This window comes from Paroedura picta, chromosome 9, assembly GCF_049243985.1.
Source record: "Paroedura picta isolate Pp20150507F chromosome 9, Ppicta_v3.0, whole genome shotgun sequence".
In the NCBI taxonomy this organism is placed as follows: Eukaryota; Metazoa; Chordata; class Lepidosauria; order Squamata; family Gekkonidae; genus Paroedura; species Paroedura picta.
Window position 1 is genome coordinate 18,791,889 of NC_135377.1, and position 13,073 is coordinate 18,804,961.

A 13,073-nucleotide genomic window follows, 5' to 3' on the forward strand; every position below is an offset into this window, starting at 1 on the left:
TTGGCTCAGGATCACGTAGCAAGCTTTCCTGGCAGACTGGGGGATCTGGACCAGGATGTCCTAAATTATCGTGTGAATCCACATCTCTGGCGCATTCATTTTCTCATCTTCTAATATTGTATATGCGATTAAATGCCAACAGGGCACTTCAGTTCTCCTCATAGGACAAGCAGATCAATCCCTACACCAAAGGATAAATGGACGCAAATCTGTCATCAAGATTCACAAAACTGAGAAAGTGAGTCTTCCAAGACATTCAATAGGGAATCTCAAAGTAGCTTTTTTTTATTGTAAAGGAATTTCAGAAACAGACTAAAACAGGAGAGTGCTAAATTACACGTTATTATGATACTCAGGACACTGGAACCCTGGGGCTTAAAAGAAATATCAGTTTCTTATCTCACTACACATGCAAATGTCATTCAAATTCTTGCATCTATTTGCAAAATCTTTTATTATGTGGTATGCTAATCTGCTGATATTCACCAGTCTTACCAATTGCCTTAATCCAACCGTAGTTATATTTATTGCTCAGATACTTATGCAAATTAAGCCTTCCTAGAAACACCCTCCAGTCTCTAAATATAATTGGTGATTTCTGTTTCAATGAATTTAAAGAAGTATGCATGCATGCAAAAGCTTATACCCAGAATAAAGATGCTACTGGACTCAAACTGTGTTCAATGTCAAATCAGTGTGACTAATATATAGTCAATAATACTAATCCAGTCCCATTTTTATTTCACTCACATCCCCTTATCTTCCTCATATAGAAAAGATACCTCTGTTTTTACTTAAGAACACCAGCTGTAGACTGCCTGGCATTATTGATGCTTTTGTGTCAGGAGAATCTAGTATGTGAAGTCATAAATCCAGAGTTGAGATTTCAAAACCTCTCTATCATTACACGTTTTAACTGATCTGCTGAGAGTATTCTGTTTTCAGGTCTGGTACCAAATGGAAACAGAAGACAGCCACTGCATGTGAGTCAAGAATTTCTGCAAGCTTAAGCAAAAAATGTCACACCATAAATGTATTCAAGCCAACTCTAGGCTACTCTTTAAAGAGAAAAAGCATTATTACATAAGGACATAACCTGGAAGCAAGCCCAAAGCAATCCATCTGGTCCATCTACATAAACATCCAATGTAATAAGTTAAATACCATAAGCATGCACAAAAACCAGCACATTATGTCATACAGATGATCTGTAAAAACTGAACAAATCATGGCCATTGAAGATCATCTGCTTAGGGTATAATCAGCCCAGCATGGAAAAAATCTCTAGGATTTGTTTTTGTTTTTGTTTTTTAAGCAGAGTTCACAGTGTCAAAAGTATTCTATCCAAGCACAGGAGTAGGGGTAAATTCTTTACAGCTGTTCTTGGATCTGATGAATCTAAGAACAAATAAGCCAATTAATCTAACAACCTTTTTAAATGTTCAGATAGTTGAGGAATGTATTATTCCTCCAGAAGGGAGTATTACTTGCTAACTTCAATATAAACATCACCATTAAAAAATTGTGACAAGATGCATATGTCTAGTTGGGCACTGGGACTGAGTTTTTCAAAAGCAGCTTCCAACATTGCATTATACCTGCTTTTGACTTACTGACTTTGTGCAGCCTTTCAAGTTCTTAAGAAGTTTGATCCAGTAAGCACAAATGTTGAGAAATCTTGAAGGGTAACTTTCTTTCAAATTTCTTTCAAATCCTTCTAGACATTTATTTTGATGATAAGGCAAGGCTTTATTTTTGCATTATAAAAGTTTAATCTTGCCTTTCATTACATTTTTCTTTTGGCTTATTAGAACCTCCTCTGAAAATGTCAAGAACAGCTGGACTAACGCAGGAACCATCTGTCAAATTTTTGTTCCCCCAGAGTGCAAAGGCCCGTGGGTAATTTATGCCACAGTGGTTCACAACAAAAATAACATCCCACATGAATTCACCTCTTTTTATGACATCCTTATATGGAAGACTGCGAGATAGTTTAATTATGGACAAGTTTAACGCATCTATTGAAAAAGGTGAAATATTACACTTTTCATAGCTGTGAAGAAGGTGAACTAGCTAAGCCAAGGTTCCTACAAAATATAGTTTCCTGCTATTGTAATAAAAGAGAACAGCACTGCACAAAACTTTAGTCCCCGGCGATTAATATTATCTGTTAGATTACACTAAACAATATGACTTTTATGAATAAGTTGCTTGAGAGCAGCAGAACAGTCACTTACACCACAACATAACTATGGGAATTGCCTGCACACACTTGGAAGTGATGTATGGGCTCATTTAACAGTGAAGACTGAAAAAGTTAGTATGTCTGGGGATAGAATTACATTAGCAAGATGGCCCAGGTCATACAGAAATAGCGTGCTGTGGCTGGAAGGATTTAGGATTCTAAGCACATCCCAGTCAACACCAGTGTAATGTTTTGCCATCATATCACTGGTACAAACAGTGGCATAATTGTAAACACTCCCACTAAACAACAGAAATGAAAACAATCCACCCTTGCCTCCTGCTATGCCTTCAGAGCCACAACAACACCTTAAGAATGGAGGTATCCCTAGCAACCACATCAATAACAAAAATAAAAGGGCTATATCTCTCCAGCCTTGTGTTGTGCATATTGAGAACACAAGCACATTGGCCTTTCACAACAACTGCAGCACTCCTCTATGTCCATTCTTTGACTTTCTAAGGTTAAAAACCAAGCCACAAAGTAAATCCTCAAAGCACGTCAAATATTCTAGACTTGATGTTATAATTAGGGGACAACCTTGGGTGTGGTCTTGCTATACCCATTCCCATACGTGGCTTCCAACACCCCTCCTCCCTGCAACTTTTGGAGAAAATGTGTTTGGTTTGTCACTAAAATGACAAAAAAATCCCAAAACAGCTTCTTGTTATGCAGCACTAGTATGTTTTATAAGCCATGGCATACCAATTTTGTTGGAGCTGATGCCAAAAATAGCAAAAACATATTATTATTATTATTATTCGATTACTTATAATCTGTGTATCCTGCTGAGACACAAAGCAGATTACATAGTCTAAATCAAGTACAACCAGAAGGATGGGACATTCAATTAATTCAATAGTGCTTAGACTACAAAAATCTGAAAAACAAGTAGAAATCTCAGAGCTGAAGAAGAAGAGTTGGTTCTTAAATGCCACTTTTATCTACCCAAAGGAGTCTCAAAGCCACTTACAGTTGCCTTCCCTTTCCTCTCTCCACAACAGACACCCTGTAAGGGAGGTGAGGCTGAGAGAGCCCTGATATTACTACTCAATCAGCTCTATCAGTCCTGTGGCGAGCCCAAGGTCACCCAGCTGGCTGCAAGTGAGGGAGCGGGGAATCAAACTGGGCAAAATGACCTTCCCCCATTAATGACCAGCTTTCTTTACAAAAAGGTACAAACAGGTATAACAACACAATCATTAATAAAATTAATAAAATAGATTAAAATTGGTTTAAAATGTTAAATGACAACAGTGAAACTAAATCAGCAAATACAACCCATTTAAATGTTTCCTATATATTCCTCAGAGCTAGGATAAGATTTGGGGTTTTCTATAATGATGGTAAATCTGGCTGAATTCCAGGGCTGGTTCAAGGTACTGGTTTTGACATGGTCTGAGTCCAGCATACCTAAGGGACTGCCTGTCTGCCTATGCCCTCCTGAGAGCTCTTCACTCTTTGACCACCAATAGGTTGGTTGTTCTTGGACTGAGAGAAGTCTATCTGGCCTCGACCACGGCCAGGGCCCTTTTGGTCCTGGCTCCTACCTGGTGGAATGAGCTTCCAGAAGACCTAAGGGCCCTGATGGAACTGGCTCAGTTGCACAGGGCCTGTAAAACGGAGCTCTTCCACCAGGTGTTTGGTTGAGGCCAGGATAGCAACATATTCCGTCTAAGGCCCCTCCTCGAAACCTTGACACCCCATGCTATGAGAAGAACTAACTGTGATTAATATGGTATTTTAATTCTGTATGAGGTTGCATGGTGATTTTATTGTATGTTTTAAAATGCTGTAAGCTGCCATGAGCTGGCGACCCCAGACTGGCAGTATAGAAGTCCAAAATATAAATAAAAATAAATTAAAAATGTGAAATTAGCATCTAATAAGCGGTAGGTGATGAGCAGCTGGGGCCCAATACATGTTTTTATCCAACTTTTAAATTGCCTCAGGATCACCCCTAGTTGGATCCCAGAATGGATTCCAGACTGGCCTCTAGTGGAAGCCGATAAAATCAGAAAACTAATTTCCAAGCTAAATTCCAGCAAAGCAACAGGCTAAGATGGAATTCCATCGGAAATGCTACTGAAATTCCCTCATTTCTGGGCCCAACTCCAAAATAAACTCCAGTGACAATATTCCCGCCTCTTGGAGAAAAGCAGTTGTAGTCCCCAGCAAATTATAGATGTATCAGCTTGCTATCTGTGCCCAGGAAAATCTATACCAGCTATTTAACGTCGAGACTCACGGAATGGTCTTCCTTCAAAATTGGACCAGAGCAGGCTGGCTTTTTAAAAGGGTAATCTACACTTGATTATGCCTTAACTCTTTACCATCTAGCACCCAAGTACTCCCAAAACAAACACCAAAAGCTCTATGCCACTTTTATTGATCTACGGCCTGTTTTCAATTCTATCCCAAGAGCCTATGGGGAAAACCTGCTTTTAAATCTAATCCACAACTTTTACGCCAAAACGAGTTGTCAATATAATACAACAAAGGTGGGAACTAATCTACCCCAATTACTGCTAACGAGGGTGTCAAACAAGGGTGCGTGCTAGCCCCACACGTATTCAATCTACACATTTGTGTCCTGACTGACAGCCTTCAAAGAGACCGCTTCCATGCCCCTAAACTGAGTGACACTCCGGTCCCACTCCTTTTATATACAGACTATGCTGTCCTGCTTTCTTACACTAAGGTTGGTCTAAAATCCCTCCTGAAAGTCTTTTCGACTTACTGTGTGCACAGTGAACTCAAAATACCCTTCATTAAATCTAAGATAATTGTATTTTCCAAATCCAGGAAATCGGCAAGATGGGAAATAAATGAAGAAACAATCGAGCAAATGCATCAATTCAAATATTTGGGAATTACTTTCCATCACTCCCTGAAATGGACTCTGCAGTGGAAATAAGCATTAAATCTAATTAAACAGGAAGTTGGTGCATTAGTAAGGTTTCCCCCACCCCCCCAAAGGCAGATAATACCTTCCTGCAGCTTTAAGAGTTTTTAACTCTAAACTGCTACCAAAATTATTTTAAGGTCTACCTGTCTGGGGCCTGAATACTGTCTCTGATATGGAAGGGGTAGAATCTTCTTTTCTGCGTCGCCTACTTGGCTTACCCAAGTGTGTTGCTTATTCCACAGTTTGCCTCGAGACAGGAGGCATCTAATTTCCCTCCCAAGCTTGGCTTGGAGGCCAGTTTGCTGTAGTGGTTAGGAGTGCAGACTTCTAATCTGGCATGCCAGGTTTGATTCTGCGCTCCCCCACATGCAGCCAGCTGGGTGACCTTGGGCTTGCCATGGCACTGATAAAACTGTTCTGACCGAGCAGGAATATCAGAGGTCTCTCAGCCTCACCCACCCCACAGGGTGTCTGTTGTGGGGAGAGGAATGGGAAGGCGACTGTAAGCCACTTTGAGACTCCTTCGGGTAGAAAAAAGCGGCATATAAGAACCAACTCTTCTTCTTCGAATCTTCCAATTCTGGCTGTTTCAGCAGTGAATTTAACCTAAGGTAAAGGTAAAGGTATCCCCTGTGCAAGCACCGAGTCATGTCTGACCTTTGGGGTGACGCCCTCCAGCGTTTTCATGGCAGACTCAATACGGGGTGGTTTGCCAGTGCCTTCCCCAGTCATGACCGTTTACCCCCCAGCAGCAAGCTGGGTACTCATTTTACCGACCTCGGAAGGATGGAAGGCTGAGTCAACCTTGAGCCGGCTGCTGGGATCGAACTCCCAACCTCATGGGCAAAGCTTTCAGGCGGTTGCCTTACCACTCTGCGCCACAAGAGGCTCTTGAATTTAACCTATCACATGATAAATGACAATTTTCTATCATTGAACACCTGGAAAACTATGAAGAGAGACAAGTCTACAGTATTGTCAGACAAAGAATCCTAGATATAGACTATCAAACACTAGAAGCTGGTGCATGCAAAACATGCTTCCCCCTTTAATATATTCCCATTGGCTGGGAAGACTTCGGAATATTTCTTTCTGATAACATCTCCCGCCCAGAAACAATGTTTTATGCTGGCACGTTTAAATGTACTTCCAACGGCTGTAACTAAGGGCCAATATTTAAAGTGCTCTTTGCTGAGAGGATCTGCTCCCACACATTAAAGCATCCAGAGTCTATGGAACACATCCTGCTATACTGTGAGCATCATACCTTCCATAGGGACCGCATTATAAAGCCACTAATGAGAGAAGTAATTCCACAACACTCCTTCAGTATTTATTGAGCAATTCAAATTTCCAGATAATTGAAGCCATTGCCAGATTTTTTTATGGAACTCTGTTCAAATATGCTAAGAAATTAAAGCAAATTTGAGTTTTAGCTGAATTATTTTTTAACTTATATTTCTATATGTCCATGTTTAGTTAACAACACAAATAAAGGTATTTTGATTAGATCTGAAATTGCCTCAGGATACCAGTCATCTTCTTTAAGTCTAACCTTTCTTTAGCCATCACCAAATTCAGAACTGCGTTGCTGTCCTTACTCCAAACCAATTCCCCTGAACACAAATAATTTAAATTTCCTATCAGATTGGTTTAAACACTTGAGACATAAAGATCCTAACTTCTCCCATTATCCTATTCAGGAGAATATATTTCCCACTGTAATTTTGAACTAAAACAAATTTTTAGCATTGGTGGATATTTTTATCTTCTGAATTAGCACTATTCGTATAAGGTTTAGGGGCAGAGAGCAAAATGCAGCTCATCTAGTCTCAGATCTCAGATCAGCAGACTTGAATATTCTGTTTTGGAAAAAATAAATATTCAGTAGTAATTCATTCCATTGCATCAAATAAGTTACCTACAAAAAAAAATGAAACACAGCAGTCTGATCAGAACTTTCTAGAATATTCTTCTATATGTATTCCAGGCTGCACATCTGCACAAAGAAAAACCCAACAACTAAACACTGATCTCTGGATTTTACAATTGTGGTGTGTCCTTGACAGACACAAATCTACCTCTCTGGCTCCTTTTACAGCATTCTCATCTTGTAGATTTTAAGATCTTTTTTCACTCTGGGCCTTTGATGAAACTTGCTAAATTCATAGGGCTTACTCCCAAAGAAATATGCACATAATAATGATACCCTTGTCATTTATATTGTATGCATATGCAAATATAATATATCATTAAAGTAATCAGCCAATATTCATAGGATTAATCAGGACTGCTGTATAATGAGCACTAGGCAAACGTCTATGCAAACTACCTACTTTCAATTTCTATTTGTTTCTATCAAATTAAGTGTGCTAAAAACTGGATCTGTACTTTTTTCAGCATATGAATAAACAAAATAGAAATGAAGAAACCACTCAGCTGACTTGATGCTTCACCCATGCCTACATAAAAGGAAAGCTATTCTTAGGTGTCCAGAGTAAACATACTTCTTTCCTTAGTAAGAAATATATTTGGACAACCGTCAGGTCTAGACAGTTTAGAATATAAATGCCTTTTTATAAAAGTGTCCTGAGCTTCCCACAATATTAGAATTAAAGGCATTGTGACAGAAAGGAATCATCGATTTATGGTTCAATAGAGTTTTGAGATGAATTCCATGAGGGAAAATATTTCTTCCTTTCTTTTGTCTTGATTATACTAGCCCTTTGTAGGTCACTAAATATGAAGAGAGTCAATGGGGAAAGGAAGATATGCGTCCGTACCTGCTTATCACTCCCCCAGCCTCCATACATTAACTTGTACTTCTGCACAGAAGCGGCTTTTTTTAGCACATCACACTCTCTCCTCCATTCTCCCACAACAGCCCTGTCAGGTAGGCCGGGCTGAATTTCCGATGAGCCCAAGGTCACCTAGTGAGCTTCCTTGGCAGAAGTGTTCAAACCCAGGCTGTCAAGAATTCTGCGACCACCGCTCTGTCTACTATACTGGCTCTCTTGTGCATCTGTCTAGCTCAAACCTGGGTGAACTCTAAGCAGAAAACTTGACCAATACTTTGGGATGGGGAACAGAGCAAGTGAATAAAATGCTTCTTATGGTTTCTTATCCCCAGATTCTGGCTGTCTCTGCAAGGCTGCTATTATTTATCTAAGAAATCATTAGAATATATGTAACTAGAGAGACCCAGACAGAACTACCTGGAGAAATCCTGTAACCAAAATGCTGTGGTTCTCCAGTAAACAACTTTTGTGCAAGAGGGTTTTTAGTTCCATATTGTGGCCATCAGTCCCTCATCCCCCCCCCCCACATTCTCCCAAATATTTCAAGCATGGTTCCTCATGGACAGCAGCATCCCAAACACCATGATGTTACTGTGAATTAAGATTTTAATGGTTTCAATGCTACCAAAACAAACAGACAACCTACCATAAAATTGCCATCCAAGTAACCATCCTTATTAAAACCATCCTTATTTAAAAAAAAAAACAGTTTTGTATTTGTACAGTGAGCGAATCTAATTTCAAGGTACCTTTTACAGTCATTTTACCAGTACTCAAAGATGGAAATAAAGCTCATAATTTGTTTAATTACAAATATTATTAAGTCATACTGTGTAGCAGAACATTAAATTATATCATTCTATAATACTAAGTACCTTACAGAGCAAACCTATGCAAATTTAATAGGGTTAGTAACTTAATGTAAAATGTGGGATGTAAAGCAAACCTGCATAGGATTGTGCTGTTAAAGTAGTAAATATCATGTTTCAGCATGTATACTGACTTACATATCACCTGAAATAAAATGTGGTATAATAAATAACCTGGAGGTTTTAAATTGGATGCTTATGATCCAATAACTAGAATGTTACTGCCGGATTTTTATGGGGTACAGCTTAATATGAGCAAGAAGTGAACCTCTTAAGACCCTGTGGGTCAGGACAGAGTGTCCATGAAACTCCCACCAACTACCATCTTTGTCATTTCAGAGGGTCTTAAGGAATCACTAGTGGAAGGGGAAGGTGGAGGAATACTTGCTTTGTCATATCAAACCTATATTTATAAAAATAAGCCTTAATTTATTCTTGACTTGAAAATATTGCAACATTGATAAAGATGACCAAATCTGACAAAAAATACTTTATCAGACTGATCTATACAAGTGTGTGATTATTGGCAGCATTTGAAAATATGATTTCCGCTTTGAATCCAAAGAGATTTCAGCAGACAGATTTCTGTCCATAAAGCATGACTTTCTCACTTCCTTCTTCCTGTTGCAGCCCCAAATATCCCCCAGGAACAGCAGGGGGCAGTTGGAGGACTGCAAGGTGAAGTGGGAATTATGAAAAGAAGCCTCTCCTTATATGCATGTAAATTCTCTTTCAAATACAAGCTACTTTTTGAAGTACATAAAAACTTTCCAGTTCTATTTCATGAGAGCATTACATATTTGTTTGTTTGTTTGTTTATTGTTTGAATTTCTATCCCACCACTTTCCATAAACTCATGGTGGGTTACATAAAAGACAGATAAAATCCCAATAAAACCAGTCAGCACTCCCCTTAAAAGAAGAAGAAGAAGAAGAAGAGTTGGTTCTTATATGCCGCTTTTCCCTACCCGAAGGAGGCTCAAAGCGGCTTACAGTCACCTTCCCATTCCTCTCCCCACAACAGACACCCTGTGGGGTAGGTGAGGCTGAGAGAGCCCTGATATCACTGCCCGGTCAGATCAGTTTTATCAGTGCCGTGGTGAGCCCAAGGTCACCCAGCTGGTTGCATGTGGGGGAGCGCAGAATCGAACCCAGCATGCCAGATTAGAAGTCCGCACTCCTAACCACTACACCAAACTGGCTCTCTAGGCAGCAGCATAATCTCTCAACTACCCTACCCCAACCTCATCCCAGCCAGCACCATAGGGTGGGTTTGCATGATGTTAAGCGTTGTCCGGAGGAGGGGCCCAAGTTCTTCCTGGACCCAGCCTCAACCAAAGACCTGGTGGAAGAGCTCTGTTTTACAGGCCCTGCGGAACTTTGGCAACTCCATCAGGACCCTCAGCTCTTCCGCCATCTTCTGCTTCAAGACCTCAGCTCTTCCGCCATCTTCTGCTTTAAGTTTTGGAAAAGGCTTCAGAATGTCCCAGCTGCAAGTTACATACATACTTGGAAATAAGTACCATTTGTAAGAAATGCGTTTCTTTATGTGTATGGAGGACCAGTGATTTGTGCCCAGTAACAGCCCATCATGTTTCATCAGATGTTGCTCTTGAAAAAGATCCATAATTTTCCAGAGGTTGTGCACTCCCAGACAGGGGAGCCTGAGAGCCCACTTGAGTGAGTGGAAGCTGTCTTGTGCAAGTCCATATCCAGTAAATTTGGTAGGACTTATTTACAAGTAACATCTGTAGGATTAGATTGTTAACTGCATGTTACCCATCAAATGACTATATGCCCTGATCAAATCAGATAAATTAGACATTGTGCAGCTTTTAAAAACAAAATGCCCTTGCCTTAGAATGATAATCTTGCTCCAGCCTCGAATCTGATCCTGCTACCTGTTTGTACTTGCTCATTTTCATTTGGCGATTTCTCTCTTCTACGTCCATAGCACCTGTCATATTCAAAACAAAATAAATCAACTAATTAATTTGCAGCACTGTGCTTAAAATGAAATCATATGAGCATTTCAATCGTATTTAAATAATTATGTACCTCAGCATAAAAATGTAATTTGAGAATGACACAACCACAAAAGGATTTCTGAAAAATCATTTTGAATTTAATTGTTTTAACATCAGCCATCATTATGGTTCTACTGAAAGCTTTGGCTAGATTTATCGATGTTGCAGAAATATATATTTAAAAAGCCTAACACAAGAACCAAAAATACAGAGTTCCAAAGCAGATTATGTCATATGATATCTAATACTTTTGAATGTTGCTAAAAATATCCGTATGATTTGGCCTTTAGAACATTTTTACTGGCAACTGCCAGATACAAGCAGTGATTATCCGTGTTTGTACTAGCTACTGAAAAGCACTGCTACACTGACCTATAGTTGCAAGCAAGATCGCTTTAGGAAAGCAATCACCTCCTTTGGCTGAAGCAAACTAATCATATTGGGTGGATCCAACAGTTCTTTTAGTAGCCTTCCTTCTGCCTAAGGAGCCTTTCCCCAATAAGTTGCTCTTCCTCCAGTGCAGGAAATATTTAATTTGAAAGGAAAGTCCTTAGATTGGGGGAAGGCTTCATACTTGAGCCAAAAGGAAGGGTGGGGTATAAATATTTTAATAAACAAACTCTGCTGGTGGAGTGGTAAGAAGGGGCACAGTGTATTCATAGCCAAATCATATGAAGAAAACATGTGGAAGGAACTAAAAGTTTTTATTACTGACTAAATACAATAAGGCCCTGATGAATTGTTCACTACATCAGATCTGTAATCCATATATATTTGGCGAGGTCTGAGTTCCTCCCGTTTATTATGGACATAAAACGGAAGTGTGTGTCATGTTGTTTAAAGACAAGTGAACCAAAATAAAACAGAATTAGCTGGATTGTTATATAAAGCATTACTGGAGTGGTAAATAAATGATCACAATATACATTTTACACAATAGATTTTTTTCTGTAAGCAGAACAAAAATGTAAAGATAACATGGGAAATTATTTCTATATGGTAGTTAGGAACACAAATAATTAAAGAGAGTATATTATGCATTTTTTTCTCTTCTCAACAGTAGTTATTTTTATAAACTCTGAACAGGACTTTTAAAGTAAATGAACAAATATGGAAATGTTACCAATGACCTTTGCTAGTGTAAAACACACACATGAATGTTAGAAGCAGATGAGAGGCTGGGTCGTATGGTTGCCAGATGGAAGAAACTCATGCTTCTGAGATCTTGTCTGCCTTTCCATTCCCCCAGCAACTCCTCAAGTCTTCTGAAGACTCTACTGTGTGTTGAGTCTCTTAAGCAAAATATATTTATTACTCTGCAAGAGTCTCCAAGGCTTGTTCTGCTAACAGAAGAGTGAGGAGTGTCAAGTTTGCCTGATTTTTGTTCTTCTATGCAGCCCTCTGTGTTGGTGATAAAGGATCTCTGAATTTCAGCAGCTAGTTTTTAGTCTGTCTTAGACCCATTATGCACGGGGGTTTTAGCGCACATTCGGGGTGGAATGGCAGCGACTAAAATCACCGATAATGCACGGTGCTGGCTGCAACCAACCGCAGCTTCGGTGCATGCCACCAAAAAAGCCGCGTTCGCGAAACGCGGAAGAAAGCGCAGCTTCTGGGTGACCGGGGCGCAACCAGAAGCGGCGCCCGGATCGCCGCGTGCATAATCAGTTACTCTGGGTTTTGCCGCCATCGCGCCCTGCCCCGTGCATAACCGGTGTGTCTTCCCCCTCCGCGTTTTCCATGTGACCCGAAATCGCCGTTTCGGCGGCCGTGCATAATAGGCCTTGCAGGTGCACTACTATAAGACTTAACCCCATATAAAAGGTGAATCTATGTTGGTCACCTACGAACATATTATATACTGTCAAGTTATAACTGACTTATGGTGACCCAATCAAGGGCTTTAAAGAGAAGTGAGAAGCAGAGGTGGTGTCCCATTGCCTTCCTTTACAGAGTCTTCCTTGGTATTCCCCCATCCAAGTACTGACCCTGTAGCATGCTGCTTTCCATGTTGATTGCCTGCTCAACTTTAAACCAGTTTTACCAGGGTTCTCCTTTTCTCCTATAGAGTGAGATTATTCATTATAATAAAACTAAGTCTATAATTTTAAAATCTGAATTCCTTTAAATTAATAAACACATGCAAATGACATCACCCTGGGGAAGAAGATGACTCAGCATGGGCATAACATATAGACTATTCTGACCTAGAACAAGGACTTGAATT

At 39.8% G+C, this 13,073-nt stretch overlaps 1 protein-coding gene across 49 annotated transcripts in view; it reads right to left on the bottom strand.

Moving 5' to 3' along the window:
• The window catches only part of RIMS2 (regulating synaptic membrane exocytosis 2), a 360,299-nt gene that overhangs the window by 55,235 nt on the left and 291,991 nt on the right, over window positions 1-13,073 (bottom strand). For all 49 annotated transcript variants that reach the window (XM_077351690.1, XM_077351691.1, XM_077351711.1 and 46 more), the window contains one exon: window positions 10,676-10,776. In XM_077351690.1, the coding sequence (XP_077207805.1) occupies window positions 10,676-10,776 (101 nt within the window). The remainder of the gene's footprint in view (window positions 1-10,675; window positions 10,777-13,073) is intronic.